We start from the raw sequence: 24,630 nt of genomic DNA, 5'->3' as shown, positions 1-24,630 counted from the left end.
TTGTAATAAACGTTTTATAAGTAAAGAATATTATGCTCTTAAAAATACTTCCATGGAATATAAGTCATTTTTTAATGAAATGTCATTCATATAAAATATCGGGGGGGGGGGGTTCTTACTCTTTATCTGTGTCTCCTTCACTTTCGTCTCCATGATCAAAGCTCCAATTATTTTTAAAACCTCCATCTCTCTTAGATTCTGATCTAGCCAAAGCTGAAATAAAAAAAAGAACTGAGATAAGTATTCAGTAGAACCATTAAATTTAAAATAAAATTGAGCATTTCCCAAGCTCTTTGGTTAGTCTAGATTCTCTTAATTTTCTTGCTTTTTGACTATTTCTTATAAACATCTTATTTCCTCTAAAACAAAAAACACGTTAAAATCTGTTTTTGCTAATGTACAGTTGTTCATATGCATGAGTTTATTACCAAAGAAGAAACACAAATTAGTAAAATATAATAAAAATGAGGGGAAGCACATGAATATGTATGAAATATATAAAAATCAACCCTGTACCTCCATGTTTAATTGCTAATCTTATAAATTAGTACCCATTAATTAGTATGCCCTATTTACTTCAGTCAATTATCTCCACCTTTTAATAGAAGAGAAATCAAAATTTTCTGCATTGACAATATGGTGAACTTGATGTACAGGAAAACTCTGTAGGTTAGAACACCAAACATGCTCACAATGAGTTTAAAAGAATTAAGTGTATAGCTTAAACTTCCTGAAGCCATAAACAACTAGAAAATGGGAACTCAGAGACATAAATGAGGTTCTGAAGCTGGCATTTGTCTTGGGAGTCATGTGACAAAAACCTGATGGACTAGGGATTTAAGATCGAGTTTGGGATGCCAGCAAGATGAGAGGACAGACTAAACAGTAGAAGACCTGAAGGGCAGCCCTCCAATTAGGTGAACAAGGAGAAAAAAGAAACTGGAAAACAGCGAGAGTAATTATGATGTATTGTCTTTGCTCTGGGTTTCTGGGTTGAACTGAAGACATACAAAGTGTATTTACCCCATGGTTAAGGAATCCTAACCATAAACTCACAATTACTCAGGTTTGGGACCAGAATTTTCATAACTATATCTATGTGGCCCTGAAAAATCTATAATTAAAATAGTCTCACAAGAAAAGATGCTGAATATCACTAGATGTCAGGGAAATGCAAATCGAAACTATAATTAGATACTACTTCACACCCACTGTAGAATGGCTATTACATTTTTTTAAAATCTAAAATAGGGGATCCCCGGGTGGCTCGGCGGTTTGGCGCCTGCCTTTGGCCCAGGGTGTGATCCTGGAGACCTGGGATGATCAAGTCCCACACGTCGGGCTCCCTGCATGGAGCCTGCTTCTCCCTCTGTGTCTCTCATGAATAAGTAAATAAAGTTAAAAAAAAAAAAAAAACTAAAATAGTAAGTACTGATAAGGATGTGGAAAAATTGAACTTCTATGCATTGCTGGTGGGAATGTAAAACAGTGCAGCCACGATGCAAATGTATGGCAGTACGGCAGTTCCTCAAAAAGTTAAACATAGGGACTCCTGGGTGGCTCAGCGGTTGAGCGTCTCTGCCTTTGGTCTAGGGTGTGATCCCGGGATCCAGGACTGAGCCCCACTTCAGGCTCCTTGCAGGGAGCCTGTTTCTCCCTCAGCCTGTGTTTCTGCCTCTTTCTTTCTCTGTGTGTCTCTCATAAATAAATAAAATCTTAAAAAAAAAAAAAGTTAAACATAGAATTACAGAGAATTACCCTATGATCCAGAAGTCTCACTTCCAGGTATATACTCAAAATAAATGAAAGCATGTACAGGTTTACACCTGTAAACCAACAGGTGTAGTAGCATTAATCATAATAGCCAAAGGTGAAAACAACCTAAGTGTCCATCAAAGGTGAATTAATAAGTAAAATGTGGTGTGTACAGGTACCTGTGTATACACACACACACACACACACAGGAATATTATGCAGTCATAAGGGAATGAAATTGATACATGCTACAACATGGATGAATTCTGAAAACATTACAATGAGTTAAATAAACTAGACATAACAAATTTTGCCATAATAAAAAGCTCTTTTTAAAGGCAAAAAAAAAAAAAAAATGCCTCTACCTGACAGAATCAAATATAAATCCTCCCTAAAAAAATATAAAATTTCAATACAAGCCTCAAAAAAAGTTTCAAAGAATAAGAGCTCACAACCAAAAATATCATAAAATAGGAAGGAACAAGTCACGACGAGCAAATCTGAAACGTCTGACATACATACTGGAATTGGACAAATAATAAACAGTATATAATGGAAGTAAGGTTTCTGTCAGAGAAAGGTTACAAATAAGCAACAGAAGAAAACTACAATGAACTCTATTCATTCTAATGATACTAGAGTAAGAGTTATCAGTATGAACTCAATCTTTCTTTGATACATATACAGATAGAAAAAAGTAATATATATAGGTATGTCTTGTACCATGGGTTAGTAGTATACAGAACTAAAGCTTTATCCTCTGAGAAGATCTAGAAAACAGTGACACCCCAGTGGCAACAAGCACACTTAAAGTCAGATCTTGATTTCTATTTGCTTTTAAAGATCTTATTTATTTATTTGAAAGAGAGAGAGGAGAGGGAGAAGCAAGCTCCCCACTGAGCAGGGAACCCAATGCAGGGCTTGATCCCAGGACCCTGAGATCATGACCTGAACTGAAGGCTGCCACTTAACCAACTGAGCCACCCAGGTGCCCCCAGATTTTGATTTCTAAATTCTCTAATAAAAGAATTTATTATTTTCTAAAAGAAATTACTGATTATAGGGATGGAGCAGAAAAAATGTAAGATTAGTCTGGATCTTGGGGGCCTGTTTTCTACACCAGGAAATAAGAAGGTTCATTTTTTTAAAAAGATGAGGGAATGTCAAAAGATCTCAGGAGCCAAACTGAACCTCTAAATAGTTGAACAAAGGTGAAATAATTTTAGCCAAACTAACAACAGTACTGGATTATAACCCCCAAAGTAAAACGTTCACAAATCCATACTGACATAAATAACTGAATAAGTAAACAAATGGGGAGAAAAAAACATATCTTCCTTTAAAAAGAATTCCAAATTATATTATTTCCTGTGAAATATGAAACTTAGTTCCCCTTCCCTTCAGTATACACTGGACTTGGTAACTCATTTCCAGGAACTGACTACAGAAAGGGGAAAAAACAATAAATTGACAGTGAGAAATCTGACAATCATTACTTCAGCCATAAGGTTAACATCAAAAGTAGGAAATACTGTTTAATATGATGTAATGAATATGCCACTTCAGTTCAGTGGTCTTCTTTCCAAACCTCATAATGTCAGTTTAATAGTAAGAAAACACAGATAAATTCAAACTGAGATATAGTCTACAAAATACCTGACTAGTATGCTTTTAAAACCATCAAAACTATGAAAAACAAAGAAAGATTAAGAAATTGTCATGTATTAAATGAGACTAAAGAGATGTAACACCAAATGCAGTGTGGTATCCTCGATTGGACACTGGAATTAAAAAAGAACATCAGTGAAATAAGTAGGGAAATCCAAATAAACTATGTAGTTTATATCAGAGTTTATATCCAAAGCTAATCTCCAAGTTTTTGAAAAACATACTATGATTATATAAGGTGCCAACATTATGGGAAGATACATAAATGGTATAGAGAAAATAAAACATTTTTTAAAATTCTCTATGAATTTAAAACCCTCAAAAGAACTTTTAAAAATCAAATGTAAGGGAACCCTGGGTGGCGCAGCGGTTTGGCGCTTGCCTTTGGCCCAGGGCACGATCCTGGAGACCCGGGATCAAATCCCACGTCGGGCTCCCGGTGCATGGAGCCTGCTTCTCCCTCTGCCTATGTCTCTGCCTCTCTCTCTCTCTCTCTCTCTCTGTGTGACTATCATAAATTTAAAAAAAAAAAATTTTAAATGAACCTGTTTTAAAAAAGAGATGGGGCAGCCCGGGTGGCTCAATGGTTTAGCATCACCTTCAGCCTAGGGTGTGATCCTGGAGACCCAGGATGGAGTCCCACATTGGGCTCCCTGCATGGAGCCTGCTTCTCCCTCTGCCTGTGTCTCTGCCTCTCTCTCTCTGTGTCTCTCATGAATAAATAAAATCTTTAAAAAAAGAGAGAGAGAGAGAGAGAGAGAGATGGTTAGGGATGCATGGGTGACTGCGTTAAGCATCTCCCTCTGGCTCATGTCATGATCTTGGGGGCCTGGGATCAAGCCCCACATTGGGCTCTCTGCTCAGTGGGGAGTCTGTTTCTCCCTCTCCCTTTGCTTTTCCCTCCCCCTGCCCTCCACCACCACTCGTGAGGCTCACACACTCTCTCATGCTGGCTTGCTCCCTCTCTCAAATAAAGAAAATCTTTAAAACAAATTTTTAAAGATGGTTAGGAAAAGTTATACTACCAAGACAGAAAGGGTAATAAACTATAATGATTACTAGCCTAAGACTCATAATCCAGCAACTAGTATCCATCAAATGAGTCAAGCAAGTTAATCAAAAAGGTCACCAGGCAGCAAAAAGTCAAGAAGTGTTTATTATTTACACACTAGTGGAACTGGAATTCTATACTCACAATTCTAATAAATCTAGTGATATGATTTCCTAGTTGACAGCAGATTATAACCTATAAATGAATAAATGACAGAATAATCTCATGAAAATTATTATTAATAAAAAAATTATAAAAAGCAAACACATTTTAAAACCTAAGTTTAGAGTAACTTGGAGTAGGAAAAAAAACTCAATTCCTTGAAAGTCTTTGAGAATATTACCACATCTCAATATCCTGCTATGGTTGACATTAGTAATAAGGAGAGTGGAAAATTATGTCTATTATATTCCACTTACGAAATTGAGTGCAAGAAGAGATAAAGGTTAAAGAGAGATCCCAGTTAACCCAAATTAAATACATGCATTTTTGTTCATACACTTCACTAAAATGACAGTGATGGAAGGAGGGGGAGAGAAAATAGAAACCCTTAAGAACAAAAAGGAGACCAGAAAGGAGATAACAGTAAATAAGATATGTAACTAAATCAGTGAAAGATGAAAATTTGATGGATGGGACAAACTGACTTAGTTGACTAAAGAAAGCGAACCTAAATACCTACACAAATATTACCAAACTGACACGACAAGATTTGAATACTGCTGCATCAATAAAAGACACTGAATTATTACAAATCTTTCCATAAAGAAATATTCAGACCCAAAAGGCTTCTTTAGTAACTTCCTTAAAAAAAAAAAAAAAATTGGTTATTTTTATTTCATGGGAAGTAACTTAGTTCTTTGTTGTTGTTTTTAAATATAAACTCTACCCTCAACATAGGACTCAAACTCATGTCCCCAAGATCAAGAATCACATGCACTAACAATTGAGCTAGTCAGGCACCCCTCCAGTGATTTCTTTCAAGCTTCTTCTTTTTTTTTTTTTTTTAAGATTTTATTTATTTATTCATGAGAGATACAGAGAAAGAGGCAGAGGAAGAAGCAGGCTCCATGCAAGAAGCCCTATGTGGGACTCAATCCCGGGATCACAGGATCACACCCTGAGTCAAAGACAGGCACTCAACCGCTGAGCCACCCAGGCATCCCTTCTTTCAAGCTTCTAAGAAATAACAATAAATTTATTTTCCCAAAATACAAAAGAAAAAGAAACATTCTACAGTTCATTTTGCAAAGTGATAATACCTAATTCCAAACCTGACAATGACATTCAATGAAGGAAAATTACCACTCATGGAGATAGACATAAAACCCTAAATAAACTATTAGCAAATCAACTCCCGTAATATGTAAAGAATAGTATATTATAATTAAGCACAGTCTATTCCAAAAGAGTTAACATTTGAAAATTCGGGGAATCCCTGGGTGGCTCAGCAGTTTAGTGCCTGTCTTCGGCCCGGGGCATGATCCTGGAGTCCCAGGATGGAGTCCCACATCGCGCTCCCTGCATGGAGCCTGCTTCTCCCTCTGCCTGTGTCTCTGCCTCTCTCTCTCTCTCTCTCTCTGTGTCTCTCATGAATAAATAACATCTTAAAAAAAAAAAATTTGAAAACTGTAATTCACAAAACAAAAACACTTTGCAAATAACCGAAAACAATTAACATATTGTAAACATTAATCCAACTACATCAATAATCACTCTGAACATCAATGATTTAAATGCACCCATCAAAAGACAGAGGTTCTCAAGTGTATCAGACAAGATCCAACCGTATGACACCTCCAAGAAACATGCCTTAGACACTAGATACATATACATTGAAAGTAAAGGGATGGAGAAAGATATACCATACGAACAACAATCAAAAGAAGGCAGGAATAGCGTATTTCCAGACAAAGCAGATATCAAATTAAGGAAAGTTATTAGAAATAAAAAGCGTATTACATAATGTTAACAGTCAATTCTCAAAGACGACGAACAATCCCTAACAGGTATATACTTAACAACAGTGTCAAATTATGTGAGGCAAAAACGATTAGAACTGCAGGAAGAAATAAATGAACCCATCATCATAGTTGGAAACTATAACATTCCTGTATTAGAAATGGACTGTTCCAGGGAGCAGAAAAACCAGTTGAGAACACAGCTGACCTCAATAAAACCATTGGTCAACTGGAGATTACTGACATCTACAGACCACTTCATCCAAAAACAAAAAAACTTTATTTTTCACAAGCTCACATAGAACAATCACTGACACTACATTTTGGGCCCTAAAACACTCTAACAAATTTATAGAAACGGAAATCACAAAGTCTGTTCTCAGATCACAATAGGATTAAGCCAGAAATCTATAACAAAAAGCTAAGCTAGAAATCAAGATTTGGAAAATCCCAAAACACATGGAAGATTAAATAACATACCTCTAAACAACAAATAAGTCAAAGAAGAAATCTCAAAATAAGTTTAAAAGTATTTTGAACTAAATGAAAACAAAAGCACAACTTGCCAAATTTGTAAGCAACAGTGAAAACAGTGCATAAGGGGAAATTTATAGCATCAAAAGCACATATAAAAGATCTATGAGTGCCTGGGTGGCTCAGTCAGTTAAGCATTCAACTCTCAATCTCAGCTCAGCTCCTGATCTAAGAGTTATAAGTCCAAGCCCCACATTAAAAAAAAAAAAAAAAAAAAATCTAAAATACATCATCTAGGCTTCCATCTTAGGAAACCAGAAAATGAACAATTCGAATCCCAAATAAGCCGAAGAAAAGAGATAATACAAATTAGAACAGAAATCAATGAAACTGAATGGGGGGGGGGGGGGAATCAACAAAACCAAACGTTCCCTGAAGACTGATAAAAATCAACAAGCTTCAAGCCAGGTCAACTAAAAAGAGGACACAAATTACTAATATCAGAAATGAAAAAAAGGAACATCACTACAGATCCCATGGATGCTAGAAGAGTAAAGGAATACTATTAACAAATCCATGTTCAAATAGATAACCCAGATGAAATGGACAACTTCCTTGAAAAATACAAACTGCCTAAACTCACACAAAAAGAAACAATCTAAATAGGCCTCTATCTATTAAAGAAATTGAATCAAGAACTAATTATTTTCCAAAACAGAAAGCACCAAGCCCAGATGGGTTCACCACTGAATTCTACAAAATATTTATGGAAGAAATTGTTATCAACTCTCTATAATCTCTTTCAGAAGATAGAAGCAGACAGAGACATTATAAGAAAACTACAAACAATATCCCCATGAACATAGATGCAAAATGTTAAGGACCTAAATCCAAAAATATGTAAGGAGGATTATATACCATGACCAAATGAGATTTGGCCCAGTTTTGCAAGACTAACTCAACATTCAAAAATAAATTAACAAAAAAATAAATTAATTAATTAATTAACAGAATCCATTATGTGGATGAATAGGCTAAAAAACAAAAGTCACATGATCATATCAATAGAGGCAGAAAAAATTCAACTCCTATTCATGATAAAAAAACAAAAAACAAAAAACAGTAAATTAGGAATACTAGGGAGCTCCCTAAACTTAATAAAGAATTATCTACAAAAACCTACAGCTAATATCATACATAACGGTGAGAAGTCGGAGCTCTTCCATGAAGACAGAGTACAAGGAGAAAATAATCCTCTCATTATTCCTTTTCAACACTGCACTGGAAGTTCTAGCTAATTCAATAAAACAAGAGAAGGAGATAAGAGGGATATAGATTGGGAAGGAAGAAATAAAATTGTCTTTGCTCACAAATGATATGACCACTTACATAGAAAATCCAAAATAGTCAATCAAAAAAAACCTTCTATAACTAATAAGCAATTATAATAAGTCTGCAGGATGTAAGGTTAATAAAAAAGATCAACTGCTTTCCAATACACCAGTAATGAAAAAGTGGGATTTGAAATTAAAAACACAATACCACTTATATTAGCACACCCAAAAACATAACACCTAGCTATAAAGCTAATAAAATATGTACAAGATCTATATGAGGAAAGTTATAAACTCTGATAAATGAAATCAAAGTAGAACTAATATCATGGATAGCACAACTCAGTATTGCCAAGTTACCAATTCTTCCCAACCTTATTTATAGATTCAATCAAAATCTCAGCAAGTTATTTTGTAGATTTTAAGAAACTGATTCTAAAGTTTATGTAAAGAGACCAAAGTCCAAGAATGGCCAACACAGTATTTATGAAAAACAAACCTGGAAGACTGACACTACTAGACTTTGAGTTTTACTATAAAGCTATAATAATCAAATCAGTATGGTATTGGCAAAAGAAAGAACAAATCAGTGGGAAAAAATAGAGAGTCCAGAATACAGACACATGAACATAATACAATTGATTTTTTTTTTTAAGATTTTATTTATTCATGAGAGACACAGAGAGAGAGAGAGAGAGAGGGGGGCAGAGATGGGCAGAGGGAGAAGCAGGCTCCATGCAGGAAGCCTGATGTGGGACTCCATCCTGGAACTCCAGAATCACACTCTGGGCTGAAGGTGGCGCTAAACCGCTGAGCCACCCGGGCTTCCCTAATTGATTTTTGACAAAAGAGCAAAGGCAATACAATTAAACAAAAAGTGGTCTTTTCAAAAAATGGTGGTGGAACAAGCAGACATTCACATGCAAAAAAATGACTCTAGACACAAACCTTACATCCTTCAAAAAAATTAATTCAAAATGGATCATACATCTAAATGTAAAAATGTAAAATTTAAGAATTTATAAACCGGACTTCATTAAATTTAAGAACTGGGGGAACCCTCTTATGCTTTTGGTGGGAATGTAAACTGGTGCAGTCACTTGCAAACAGTACGGAGGTTCCTCAAAAAATTAAAAACAGAACCACCCTATGTCCCAGCAATTGCAGTACCAGGTATTACCCAAAGGATACAAAAATAGACATACATGCATCTCGACCTTATAACAGCATTATCAATAATAGTCAAACTATTGAGAGAGCCCTAATGTCCACTGACTGATGAATGGATAAAGATATGGGGTGTGTGTGTGTGTGTGTGTGTAATGGAATATTACTCAGCCATCAAAAAGAATGAAATCTTGGCATTTGCAATGATATACACAGAGCTAGAATGTATTATGCTAAGTGAAATAAGTCAGTCAGAAAAAAACAAATTACCATGTGATCTCACTCATGGAATTAAGAAAGAAAGAGATGAATATACACAGGGGGAGAAAGGGAAATAAACCTGAAGAGACTCTTAAAGACAGAAAACTGAGGATTGATGAAGGGAGGTTGGGTAGAGGGTATTAAGGAGGACACTTGTGAGGAGGACTGGGTATTGTATGTAAGGGAGAAATCATGAATTCTACTCCAGAAACCAGCATTACACTGTATGTTGACTAAGTAAAATTTACATTAAAAAAAAAAAAAAAGGCAGAATCACACTATCAATTAAACTTAAAAAAAAAAAACACTTCGGCTCTGGAAAAGATAATGTCGAGAAAATTAAGACAATCCACACAATGGGGGAATATATTTGCAGAAGATGTATCTGGTAAAAGACTGTATCCAAAATATGCAAAGAACTCTTAAAAGTCAGTAATAAGAAAACAAACTTGATTTAAAAATGGGCCTAAAGAAGAGAGGAGGGTTGTAGGATAGGCAAAATGAGTGAAAGTGAAGAGGAGATATAGGATTCCTATTATAGAATGAAAAAGTCACAGGGATAAAAGGCACTGTATGGGAACGCCTGGGTGAAGCAGTTAAGCGTCTGACTCTTGGTTTCAGCTCAGTCCAGATTTCAGGGTGGTGAGATCCAATGAAGTCTACTTAAGACTTTCTCCCCCTTCCTATGCCCCTCTCCCCCATTCCCTCCTGCTACCTCTCTCAAGTAAATAAATAAATCTTTAAAAATAAAAGGCACAGCATAGGGTATATAGCCAAGAGTATAGTAGTAGCATTGTATGGTGACTGATAGTAGCTACACTGTGGTGAGCATAGTGTATAGACTTGTGGAACCACTATGTTGTACAGCTGAAACTAATGTATCACCCTGCATCAATTATTCCTTCAATTTTTAAAAAAGGTAGAGGCCAAATCCCTTAACAGACACCTCACCAAAGATATAAAGATGGCAAATAAGCATAAAAAAAGATGCTCCACATCATAGGTCATCTGGGATATGCAAATTAAAACAGTAACATATCACTACACATCTAGCTAAACTCTGGAACACTGACAACACAAACTGCTTGTGAATATGTGGAGCAGTAAGAATTCTCATTCATTGTTGGTGAGAATACAAAATGTTACAGTTTGGTGGTTTCTTACAAAACCACACATACTGTTACCATACAGCAACTGCACTCCTTGGTATTTAAGGAATTAAAAACTTATGTCCACACTGAAATCTGCACACAAATGTTTATAAGAGTTTTATCATATCCACCAAAACTTGGAAGTAACCAAGATGTCTGTCAGTAGGTGAATGGATAATTATGGTGCATCCAGAAAATGGGATATTATTTCCCTAAGAAGGAATTAGCTATCAAGCCATGAAAAGACTTGGAGGACACTTAAATGCATAATACTAACTGAAGGGTGCAATTCTGAAATACATTCTATATGCTTTCAACCATATGACATTCTGGAAAGGGCAAAACCATGAGGACAGTAAAAAGATCAGTAGTTGCCAAGACTATGTTAGAGGAGGCAAGTTTGGAGGATGAATAGGTGGAGCACAGAATGTTATGGCACTGAAAATACTACATACATTATAATGATGGATGCAAGTCATTACATATTTGTCCCAACCCACAGACTATACAACAGCAGGAGTGAATCATATTGTAAATACGGACTTTGGGTGATTATGATGCGTCAATGTAGGTTTAAGTAACCTCTACACTGAACATGGGGCTCAAGCTCACAACCCCAAGATCAAGAGTCCCACACTCTTCCACTTGAGCCAGCCAGGTGCCCCAATGTCAATGTAGGCTAACCAACTGTAACAAACACACCACTCTGTTGGGAGATGTTGATACAAGAGGAGGCTATGCATGTGTGGAAGTAGAAGGTACATGGGAAATCTTTATATCTTCTCCTCAACTTTTCTGTGAACCTAAACTGCCCTTAAAAATGACTTTAAAAAATATTTTGCATGGTTAGGGAAAAAAGTCTGTTTTTCCCAGTTTCGTTGAGATATAATTGGCATACACCACTGTATAAATTCAAGGTGTACAGCACAGTGACCTGACTTATACAATATGTGTATATTATGAAATGATTACCACAATGGATTCAGTTAATATCCATCACCTCCTACGAAGATACAAAATCAAAAGTTCTTTTCCTTGTGATGACAACTCATCACATGAAAATTCATTATAACTTTTTCCTATGATGATTTACTCTCAACAACTTAAAAATACCACAGAAGAGTTTAACTATAGTCATCATTTTGTACATTAAATCCCCAATACAGATGTTTGTACCTTCTGACCATGTTCTCCAAGTCCCCTACCCCCTTCACCCTCACTCCTTGCCACAAATAACCACAAATCTGATCTTTTAAGATTCCACATATGAGATCATACACTATTTGTCTTTCTGTCTGGCTTATCTCACTTAACATAATGCCCTCAAGGTCTACACATGTTGTCACAAATTGCAGATTTCCTTACTTTTTATGGCTGAAGAATATTCCATTGTAGATATGTATACTACAACTTCTTTATCCATTCATCTGTCAATGGACACTTAGGCTTCTTCCATGTCTTGGCTTTTATACATAATGCTACTGTGAACATGTGGGTGCACCTATCTCTTTGACATAGTGTTTTTCTTTTTTAAGTCTTTACATACAGTGTAATATCAGTTTCATGCATACGATATAGTGATTCCACACGCAAGTCCATACTTGGTGCTCATCACAAGTGTACTCCTTAATCCCCATCACCTATTTAACGTTCATTCACTTCCCTCCTGACATTGTTTCCTTCCAGTATATTCCCAGAAGTGGAATGATAAGTGATAGTGAGCACCTTTTCATGTACCTGTTGGCCATCTGAATGTCTTCTTTGGAGAAATGTCTATTCAGGTACTGTGTACATTTTTTTTCTTTTTTTTCTTTTTTCTTTTTTTTAATGCTGACTAAACTCACAACCCTGAGATAAAGACCTGAGCTGAGATCAAGAGTTGGACAATTAACCAACTGAGCTACCCAGGTGCCCCTCCTTTTTCCATTTTTAATTGGATTATTTGGAGGTTTCTGCTAGTGAGTCAAAGGAGTTTTTTGTATATTTTGGATATTAACCCCTTTTAATCTATAATTTGCAAATATTTAATAAAGTTTTTAAAATATTTTTTAAAATAAAGGAAATATATACACTACAAGTAGATTTCCAAATTCTGTTAACCCAGCCTGTATACCTGACTGGTACCCTCCTGCCATTATAAAAACTAAAGAACAGTGACTAATAAAACAAAAGAGTTAAACTACAAAGGGCCAATAAAACCAAAGTATTTCTTATATCACAAAAAGCACAAATAATGGGGGGCGGGGGTGGGGACAACAAAAAACTACAGTACATTAAAAAATTCTGTTCATGGGATCCCTGGGTGGCGCAGCGGTTTAGCGCCTGCCTTTGGCCCAGGGCACGATCCTGGAGACCCAGGATCGAATCCCATATCGGGCTCCTGGTGCATGGAGCCTGCTTCTCCCTCTGCCTATGTCTCCGCCTCTCTCTCTCTCTCTCTCTCTCTCTGTGTGACTATCATAAATAAATAAAAATTAAAAAAAAATAAAATAAACATGATAATCCTAGCTATTTAAAAAAAAAATTCTGTTCATATAATTATTCCATTCATTAAAAAATAATTTCATAAAATGTTTAATCCATATAATTCAATTTACTGTCCAGAGTATATAATAACCCCCAACATTCCAACAGAAAAACAAAATAGGCAGAAAATATGAATGTGCAATTAAGAACAAAAATACATATCAAAAAAACTGAAAGCACAAAAACAAACTTATAGGGTATTGTTTACTTATGTGTCCCAAGCTCATAGAATAGGGATTAACTGTAGGTTGGCATTCAATATTTTTTGAATACTGAATGAACAATGAATAGGTTTTTTAAAAGGCAGCAAGAGATATTTAATCTTATTATAAATCAGAATATCATAAATTAAAACCACCATCTGACAATCCCATCAGACTAGCAAAAACTAAAACATCAAAGAGGGAATCCCTGGGTGGCTCAGCGGTTTAGTGCCTGCCTTCAGCCCAGGGCATGATCCTGGGGTCCTGGGATCGAGTCCCACATCAGGCTCCCTGCATGGAGCCTGCTTCTCCCTCTGCCTGTGTCTCTGCCTCTCTCTCTCTCCCTGTCTGTGTCTCTCATGAATAAATAAATATTAAAAAAAAATAAAATAAAATAAAATAAAACATCAAAGAGTATGCAATGGGTGATGATATCTATAAACTGGAAAACTTAGAAAGTGTTAGTCAAACAACTTTGGAGATCAATTTAACAATATATACATGAAGCTGAAATTACACATGACCTAATAATTCCATTGCTAAGAGATACACTAGATCAGGTGTCAGCAAAATATGGCCCTGACAAATCTGGCCTGCTGCTTGTTTTTATGAGGCCCATAAGCTCAGAATGGCTTTAACACTTTTAAATGGTTGGGGGGAAAACTGTATGTTTCATTAACACATGAAAATTATATGAAATTCAAATTTCAGTGTCCATCAAGTTTTACTGGCACACAGTCATTCTCATTTACTTATGTCTCATTTATGACTGCCTTCTTGCTAAAATAACAGCATTGAGTAATTGCAACAAGGAGTGTTCAGACTGCAGAGTGTAAAAATATTTACTATCTGGCCTTTTACAGAAAAGTTTGCTGACCTCTCTCCTGAGAAACATACACAGGCACAAAGAAAAGTACTTTTAAAAAATTTCATAGTAGCAATATGAAACATACAAAGGTATTCATAGTAGCAATGTATGTAATAGTAAAAAGGTGGATACAACCTAAATTTCCACAGAGTAATATATAAATAAACTGTAGTATAGTCATACTACACAATACTAAATGGCAATGAAAATGAAAGTACTAGGACTATTCTCATCCACATTAGTTAATCTCTCAATGCTGTAAAGAAAAATTTCTACAAGTTGCAGAAAAATACAAAACATGATTCATAAAAAAATATGCAAAATAATTTATACACTCACACAGTTTGCAGATACACACATTAAGAGTCAAGTACATGGGGTGCCCGGGTGGCTCAGTTGGTTATGCATCCAACCCTGATTTGGGCTCAGGTCATGATGTCAGGTCACCGGATTGAGCCCTGCATCAGGCTCCACACTCAGCACGGAGTCTGCTTGAGATTCTCTCTCCCTGTCCCTCAGCCTCTCCCTCCACTCACACAAGCTCTCTCTCTACAATAAATAAATAAATCTTTAAAAAAAAAAAAAAAAGAGTAAAGTACAAAGAAATGCATGTGAATAATAACTACCAAATTAAGGATGGTAGTTACCCCTGGAGATAGGTGGATGCAAAAAAGATAAGGTTCACCCCAGCTTCAACTGTACTGGTAATGTTTTCTTTAGGCTAGTAAGTAGAACATGAGTTTTTGCTATACTATTCTTAGGAATTATTTTATAATAATTTTTAAACTATCACTATAAGGTTTTACAATAATGAAAAACAAGATAAAGAATTACTGTGACAGAAGTTAACTTCTGCAACTTAGAAATATAAAAGCAATAAAGAGGAATTAAATGCAAATGTCAGAAAAATCTCTCAATTAAAGCAACTTCACATGGCTCTATAGCACTATAGCCCCAGTCTTTCTCAAGAACCTGTCAGGATTCTACAAGGCAGTCTCTTGGAGCTCAGAGCCACCATGTTACAAATCTTGAGTACTCTGCTGAAGAGACCACCTGAAAAAAAAAAGAGAGAGAGAGAGAGAGAGAGACCATCTGAAGAGACACTAAATGGAGAGACAAGGCTCACCTTTCTATACCTACCAGAATCAGATATTTGAATGAAGCCATCCTGGAACCTCCAAACCAGCCTAACTACCACTGAATAACTCCCACAGATGCTACATAAAGCAGGAAAATCGCACAGCTGAGGTGATTTTCTCTATAAAACCATTGTACTTTGGAGCAGAAGATAGACCAATAGATTACCCAATACTATTTCAAGATGAAGTCTGAATATATTATATTCTTGGGAGTAATATGGCATTTGACTTCTCTGGAAGCCATCTCGTGAATGGTTAATATATATATTTTTTAGCAGTGACATTCCCTGAGAGCTCCCGGGGCCCCCAGACTCCCCTCCGCCGGGTGGGGGCCTGGCCCACATATTTTTTTTTCTCAGGATCCAGCCGCTATTTAGTGTTCTTTCGGTTTATCCACCCACTTCTTCCTTCCATTTAGTGGGTTTCTATGCACTTTTGGGCAGGATGCCAACATACAGGTAGTTTTTTCCAAGGTCATTATCAGGAAGGTTTTTGGTGCTGTTGATATTTCTGAAAACTTGATCTTCTGCAGAACAGAAATATCAAGTGGTGGCATCTTATCCCAAAGTAATGCAGTTGGTTCTGTGTTTACACAGAATACATAAAATTTCTAAAAATTCAGTTATCTCAAGCCTGATGTACACAAAGTTCCCAAGCCAGGAAATGAACAACTCAGAAATGACTGTCAGATTGTTCCTTCTACTGCAAAGAAAACTGAGAAGATCATCAGAGTAAGAGAGAAACACAGTATCCAGGGATGGGGACCAAAGATACTTTAATTCTGAACATGAAATGCATAGTTCAACAAGGAAAAAATTGAAAGTTTCACAGTAAATTTAAATTAGAAGGTAAACTTGAGAAACAGGTAAAGCTTATAAATGGTGAAGAAAAGGGAGACTCAAGAGTTAGTATTCAAACTGTGAAGGAAATGAGGATAAAGATTCTCAAACTTAATTGCTATTGTAACAAAACTAAACTGTTCTTTGATAAATGTCCTATGATGATAATAGAGAATGGAGACCAACCTAGGGTGAAGAAAGACGACTAAATGCCAAAAATTTGCAATCTCCCTTCATCCAAACTGTAGCCATAGGAGTTATGGAGGCAGAGAATAGATATCTGTTTCCATGGAGGCAGAGTCAAGGTAGTATCTTCATCATGTTTCCAAGATTTAATTGTGGATTCATATAGATGAGGTTGTGGGGCAGAAAGTTTGCGGATTTTTAAATGATGAAAGACAACAAGGTTACTACATAGTCTACAAAAAGTCTCTAGCTTTATGACCTGAAAAATAGCTTCAATCTTTGTAAAAAATGAAAAAGTTACTTTACTATTTACTGGACACAAGTACTGCTTTTTTCCCCCTGCTCTATTTCAAAGATTGTAATGCAGTTAATTGGGGGTGGGAGGGTGGGGGAGGACCATATTAAAACCAAGCATGAAATGTATTTGAAATAGAAAAAATAAAAAAACAAGGGACGCCTGGGTGGCTCAGTAGTTAAGCGTCTGCCTTCAGCCTAGGGCATGATCCTGAAGCCCTGGGATCACGTCCACATCGAGCTCCGTGCATGGAGCCTACTTCTCGCTCTGCCTATGTCTCTGTCCCATTCTCTCTCTCTCTCTCTCTGTGTGTCTCTCATGAATAAATAGATAAAATCTTTTAAAAAGACAAAAATAAAAACAAAAACCACTCCAAAGGCAAGATCAGGGCAACCTGGGTGGCTCAACGGTTTGGTGCCACCTTCAGCCCAGAGTGTGATTCTGGGGTCCCAGGATAGAGTCCCACATCAGGCTTCCTGCATGGAGCCTGCTTCTCCCTCTGCCCATCTCTGCCTCTCTCTCTCTCTCTCTCTCTCTCTCTCTCTGTGTGTGTCTCTCATGAATAAATAAATAAAATTTAAAAAAAAGAAAAAGAAACAAAGGCAAGATCAGAATACGGTTTGTTGTTGAAGCTACTCAAGCCTGTAGCTTCAGATGGCCTCAAGGCAATTGTTGTTAACTTAGAATAAGGTAATATCTGAATGTCCCCATTTGCCTAGGATTGTCCCAATTTTAGCACTGAAAGTCTGTATCCTCAGGAGACAAGAGGTCCTAATTTTTGGTGATTGAGGAAATTCTGTAAAGTACAAAATCTAAGACAACCCCAAAAATAGGGGCTGAAGCAACATTTTTAGTGTCAAATGGATACTGCATAGATTATCTACCTTCTATACTTGCTGTCTTTGTTTTTGTTTTGTTTTTTCAGCTGATGTTGGCAACCATAATTTGTAGTTCACAATAACAGATCACCTCTATGCTGAATCATTCCAAGTAATAATATGACTTTAAGTATACAAAGCAGGTGTGTTGTAACTGTAATCATTAATAGTGTGTCTTTGACTTTGGGTATTAACTCTTGTGTTTTATATTGAGATAATGTTAGTTTAATTTTTAATAACATAAATAGTGTGACCATGATTTCTAAGAGTTTAGGCAATAAGAAAGAGAAATACTACAATAACAACTCCCATGACCCAGACACCACTGAACCAAAGAAAAAAAGGAGAGAAAATTTTCTAACGTTCTTTTCTTCTTACTTACACTTACCTGGATTCAGAAATCTTGAATCAGTCCCTTAACAAAGAAATGTCAAACCAATGTCTGTTTATGTGGCTATTTATAGCTGTGAAACAAATTACAAATTGTGTGGCCTACTTTGTTCTGTTTTTCTGTAGCTTCTCAAACTGCCCAGATATTAGAAACTTTTGGATCCTCTAAGAACTGTCATTTTCAAGTTCAAGAAATACTATGACTTCGTTGAAAGAATTAAACACACACACACACACAAAACAAACAGGTAAATGAGAGAGGAAAGGGGGCTGTGTAGATTAAAGAGGACTGCAAATTCTTTGCCACTCTCTTGCCATTGAATACTGGTCTACTTCCCCTCCCCTTGAATTTGGGCCGATTCTGTAACCTTTTTGCCAAGGGATATGGCAGAAGTGACCAGGTAATTTCTGAAGTTGGGCCTTAAAAGATTTGTGGCTTCTGCTTTTGCCCTTTTCGAGTGCTGTTTCATCAATAACTGGTAATTCCCCATAATTCTCTATCACTTTTCCTTCTCTTGTCTGGCTCCTCTTTTAAAGGTAAAGTATGTAAAAGGAAGAATGGGGAAGTAAAGGGATCAAGAAGGGAAGGAAAGAGAAAAGAAGGAAGGAAATGTTGAAGGAAGTTAAGGTTATATGTCAGGTCCCAAGCTCCAGGTCTGATTGTCCCGCTAACTTGTTCTAGGTCACATAACCCCTCTACCTCTTGATTTCCTCAAATATTCAACATAGTTTTGTAACGGCAACAGAAACAATCAATTTATGGAAGTATAGACATGTGAACTATAAAATTTCATTACCTCTTGCCTCTCTGACTACACCAGTCAACCTACAGTATCAAGAACAATCAACTAAGGGCCACCTGGCTGGCTCAGTTGCTAGAGCACACAATTCTTGCTGTGAATTCAAGCCCCATGCTGGGTGTAGAGATTACCTGAAAGATAATAAAAAAAAAAAAAAAAAAAAAAAAAAAACTGCAAAAACCCCACAACGATCAGCTAATACCTAGAAAAAGAAAGTTGTAAGTGAGAGAACAACAAAAACAATTTCAAATAAAAGTGAAGGCAATACGAAAGAGAAGGAAAGCAAGAAAAGGATGTTCTTTTTCTCTTCTCCATCTACTAAGAAAATCAATATAATAATATCAACTAATACATAGTGCTTAGGATTGTTGTTCTAAGAATTAAACATATATTAACCCATTTAATGTTCATTGCAATTTTATGAGGTAATTACAATTACTATCCTTGGTTCACAGATATGCAAACACTAAGAGGCCAAGAAATCTATCCAAGATCACACAACTAGTAAGTGGTAGAGCTAAATGTTGAATCCTGGCATTCTGGATTCTGAGTTCATGTTCTCACTGCATTTCTAATGAAAATGCCATTCTAAATGATGTTCTACTACTCTACTATTCCACATGAGCACATGAAATCAATTCAACTGGGATGAAACCAGGTAATAAACATACTTAAGGAGTAAATAAGGAATGATACTGTAATGCAGTTTCTAAAAAGTAGTGCTATCAAAAGGAGAAGCAGGGATAAATGGAGAACTTTGTGGTGTGTTCCGCTTAGCAGGTGGAAGCTAAAGACATTGTTCATATTCATGGAATGCCAATCACTTAGAAATTGTGCTTTAGTTCAAGAGATCCTATTATTTACAGTCCCCAGTAAAACTGACAAACTGGGTTCTGAATTACACTTATATGTAACAGTATGGTTAAAAGTAAATAACAAACACTTTTTATTTAGAGACTTAATAGATTTTGCTGGTATAGAGGGCAACAATACAATAATTTGGCATCAGGCTTTTCAAGCTAGTGGTCAAAGTCCACAAAGGCAGCTGGACCCAAAATGAAAACAAAGTACTTACATATGTATACCTGTGTATGTATACATACACATACACACAAAAGGAGACCAAAAAAATGGGAGAAAATATTGGTGAGACAATTAGTTGGTAGAAAAAAAGGCAAAAGGAAAGAAAACTAGATGTAAGTGCATTATTTAAAAAAAAGGAAGAACAAACGAGAGAGGAAGTGGATTTTTTAAATGTTCCCCAGAGGAGAATAAAGGGGGAAGATTATTAAAAAAAAAAAAAAAAAAAAGTTACAAGAACAAGCTAGTTACCATCACCTTTGCCCTAACTGATCTTGTTGATTATCTTTTGCTCTTCTCTAAAGCATCCTTTCCCACATGAAAGCCAATGACCTTTTGGGGAACAAATCTGATAATATTACCTCCAGTTTCATCTCAGACCATTCTCTTTGCCAGCACCACACTGTCCTCCTTTTAGTTCCCTAAACATGCTATGCTCCCTCTATTTCATTTGCTCTGCCTGGAAAGCTCTGATTTTCTACATTTCCTTCTCCTACTTACCCTTCAAAGTGCCCTAATTAGATCAAGTTGTTATAATAAATAATTCCCTTTTTTGTGCCTGACAGTTGTTAATTTTACAAGTGTGATTATTTGATCACTGACTCTCCTCACTCAACTGGAAACTCCATGGAGAAACCTTTTTTTTTCCCCTTCATCACTCTGCCTCTCACAGTACCTGCAACCCTGCAGTTGCTCAGTAAATAACTGCTGAATGAATGAAGGAAAAGAAAAACCTGCCAAGCTACTATCACATGTAGAAAAGGGGTATAAGACAAACTCAAGTGAATAGAAGAGAAAGAGAAAAAAAAAATTTCAATGTAAGTTGTAGCCTAACTAAATAAATCTGTACAATTTTAGTGATACTATACTAAAAAAATTAAGTAAACAGTAGCAAGTAGGTCTCCTTTTCCCCAATGAAGTCAGAAAAGGAAACAATTAACATTTTAGTTAGTTATAAGGAAATAAAACATAATTTAGAGCATGGATGACAAATAGGCATCTCAAAATCTGACCAAAGCAGAGCTATAAACTTCTCATTCCTCTACCAGTCTACTCCATTTCAGTAAATGGAATTAAAATTATCTCCCAACATCTCCAACCAAAATCCCAGGAGTCATCTATGATTCCTTCCATACTCTGATCCTCAAAATACAATGCATCAAGAAGTCCTGTAAGATCTACATCCAAACGTATCTTCAGTCTATCCACCCTTCCCCAATTTCCACTACCATTCTAATTCAATCCTGTCTACTGGTTTTATTGAAGTATAATTAACATACAATGTTATATTAGTTTCAAGCGTACAATATATATTGATTTAACAATTCTATACATTACTCAATGCTCACTACTATAAGGGCAGTCACCATTTGTTACTATACAACAGTATTACAGTATTACTGATTATATTCCCTATGTTGTCATTTTCAGCTCTGTAATTATTTTATAACTGGAAGTTTTAACCTTTCAGTACTTTTTATCTATTTATCTAACTCCTCTATTTCAGACTACTCCAATATTCTAACTCATGTCCCTGCTTTTACTGTTCCTCTTGACTAATTCTTTGTGCACAGAGCAAAGTGATTTTTAAAAAGATAAAATCACATCATGGCACTCCATGGCCACAAATTCTTCAATGACTTCCCACTTCTTAGGATAAAATAAAAACTCATCATCTTGCGTGATAGACCCGCTCCCTTTCCTATCATTCTCTCCTTTGCTTGCTACATTTCAGCCATAATGACCTTTTTTTGTTTCACAAATGGAACCATGTATCATCTGGAAACTTTTTTTTATGATAGTCACAGAGAGAGAAAGAGAGAGAGGCAGAGACATAGGCAGAGGGAGAAGCAGGCTCCATGCATCAGGGAGCCCGATCGCGCCCTGGGCCAAAGGCAGGCGCCAAACTGCTGCGCCACCCAGGGATCCCTCATCTGGAAACTTTACAGGTATCATCCTCTATGCCATATTCTGAACTTAAGGTCTTAACCTTAAATCAGGTGTTACCTCCTCAGGTGGCCCTTTCCTGATTCTAATACCATGTAAAATGGCTTTTCCACTCCTTTACTGCTCTGTGTATTTTTTCTAGTCTTTAGCATACTGTTACCATCTTGTTTATTTCATTAACAACAAATTGTTCCAAGTGCAAGAAATATGATGGTGAAAATTAAAGTCACTGTTCTCATATATTAGATCGAAAAACATAAATTTATCAAGTGATAAGTGCTATTATGAAAAAATAAAACAGTATAAGGGAATACCTTGTGTTTGTGTGTGTGGCAGCATGGCATTTTAAGTAGGTTGTCTGTCCAGACTGAGCAGACCTGGATAAAGTGAAAAAGGGAACTATGTGAAAACATGGGGTAAAATTATTCTAAATGGATTGATTTCTACTTATTTATTAAAGGTCCCTCCCACTATAATGTAAATTCTATGAAGGCAGGGATCCTAATTATCTTAAGCACTGCTGTATTCTCCTTGGTACAGTGCCTAGCACAGAATACGTGGCTATAAATACCTGATGAGTGAAAACCTACTTTAGTTTTTCAAGAAGTCTACCAGAGGGTAAGCAAGTATACTCTATTGATGTTTAAATATTAAATCCTAAGGCCTATGGTGAAATATTTTGAAAACATATAAACAGGATAGTGTAAAATGTATGGCAAGTTACAGTGGAGTATTTTATTATTAAAAGTGTAAAAAAAAAAAGAATAAAGGGGAAAGGAGAAAAAATGAGTGGGAAATATCAGAAAGGGAGACAGAACATAAAGACTCCTAACTCTGGGAAACGAACTAGGGGTGGTGGAAGGCGAAGGTGGTCAGGGGGTGGGGGTGACTGGGTGACGGGGGCACTGAGGTGGGCACTTGACGGGATGAGCACTGGGTGTTATTCTATATGTTGGCAAATTGAACACCAATAAAAAATAAATTTATAATAAAAAATAATAATAAAATTAAATATACTTAAACTGTTTTCTAAATAAGTGATGGGGATTAAGGAGTACACTTGTGACGAATGGTGGGAATTGTATATAAGTGTTGAATCACCAAATTGTACACCTGAAATTAATAATACACTAATGTTAAATAACTGGAATTTAAATAAAAAACTTAAATAAATAAATGTGTAAAAAGAAAGAAAAAATACTGGCATCATTCCATTTATTAAGATTCAGTACAATACATGAAAATCAGATATGAGAAACTGAAATCCTTGCTTTTCCTATTCTAACAAGTTATCATTTGCCTTCTTTATGAGAATGCTGAAGGAGACATGGTGAAACTCAAATTTATTTTAACTGTACAGTCACAGACCCTTAAGTTAGATTCAACTAAAAGCAACAGTTTGAAATTCACAATCAGTCCTGTATTTGCTGGCTTTATTTATGCTCTTTCCATCTTCCCCATGTTCATCTAGTCAGAAATTAAACTGAATCAGAATCCTACAGAAATCCAAAACTTAACTGCAGTACAAAACTATAATCAATCATCTGCATACTGAATGCACTAAAGTAAGCATCAGCAAGCCATCTTTGGCGGTTCCAATAGCAAAACAAAAAAATAACAGCACAGCACCACCTGTAACACAAGCTGCACCACTCTTAGTCTCTGATAAGTATCTATTCTGGCTAAAGAAGAAATGGACATAGAGCAGAGATAATATGAAATGAACCCAGATAAACTTAGAAGATTTTCCCCATCTTCTTACTAGGAATCTCCTATCAAACTCTCATTACCCTTAAGATTTTTTGTTTTGTTTTGGTTTTGTTTTTGGTTTTTTTTTTTTTTTTTTTTGCTTTGCTATACTCAAGAATTAAGAAAATTAAGCTTTCTTTCCCTGCCCACCTCTATTAGGCCAATTTGTTCATTAGCGAAATACTGGAGACCTACCCTGGTCCAGGCACTGCTCCAGATATTGTTAATAAAACCATAAACAAGGCAATACCTATCCCTCTACACTCTTACAGAACACTTGTACCACAGTTAGAATACACTTTCTCAATTCAGAAATATTTCTAATTATTTTTTAAAGGTACTGCTTATACTGTACGTGGAAATCATCTTTGTGAAATTATCCAGAGTGGTTAATCCTTTTTTTTTTTAAACAATCGCTGTACAGTAGACTCATTTTTTTCTAAACATATTTATAAACTCAATTTATATTTAATTCAGTGTCAACACTGCACCCAGGGTCAAATTAAGCAATGTGAACATTCAAGTTCCTGGTTCACAACCACAATGAATTTACCAGTATTGGGGGGGGGGGGGGACGCGGGGAGAGGAGAATCCTTATTTATATGGGCAAAGAACCAATATTGCTACCCATTATCACCATTCCCAACAGTAACATTCAGCTTTTCTTAAGACTCAATCCACCTACAAGCAAATGTTTAACTCACAAGTGAATAAAAATGGAACCACCCAAACTTTGTCTAATCAGCTTTGGTGACCGTCCCCAAATTGACATGGTGAACTCCATTCTCTACTTTCAGATAAATTCGTTCATAAAATATCTTCAGTAAAACACGCTTCGTTAAGACTCTCAGACGTAGCTAAGCTGAACAGCGGCTACCAAAGGGAAGCCTGAAGCTCCGCGAAACAGA

General features: G+C 36.1%; 1 protein-coding gene across 8 annotated transcripts in view; it reads right to left on the bottom strand.

Annotated features, from left to right (window-relative positions):
* Window positions 1-24,630, bottom strand: part of SENP6 (SUMO specific peptidase 6) — a 118,375-nt gene that overhangs the window by 93,079 nt on the left and 666 nt on the right. For 7 of the 8 annotated variants that reach the window (XM_038554559.1, XM_038554548.1, XM_038554552.1 and 4 more), the window contains exon 2: window positions 120-213. In XM_038554559.1, coding sequence (XP_038410487.1) covers window positions 120-213 — 94 coding nt within the window. Of the gene's footprint in view, window positions 1-119; window positions 214-22,287; window positions 22,351-24,630 lie in introns of all 8 variants that reach the window. The other variant, XM_038554551.1, reaches the window with a different exon arrangement.

The sequence above is a fragment of the Canis lupus genome, chromosome 12 (assembly GCF_011100685.1).
Source record: "Canis lupus familiaris isolate Mischka breed German Shepherd chromosome 12, alternate assembly UU_Cfam_GSD_1.0, whole genome shotgun sequence".
Lineage (NCBI taxonomy): Eukaryota > Metazoa > Chordata > Mammalia > Carnivora > Canidae > Canis > Canis lupus.
Note: the sequence above shows the minus strand (reverse complement) of the source record. Positions and strands in the feature narration are given on the sequence as shown.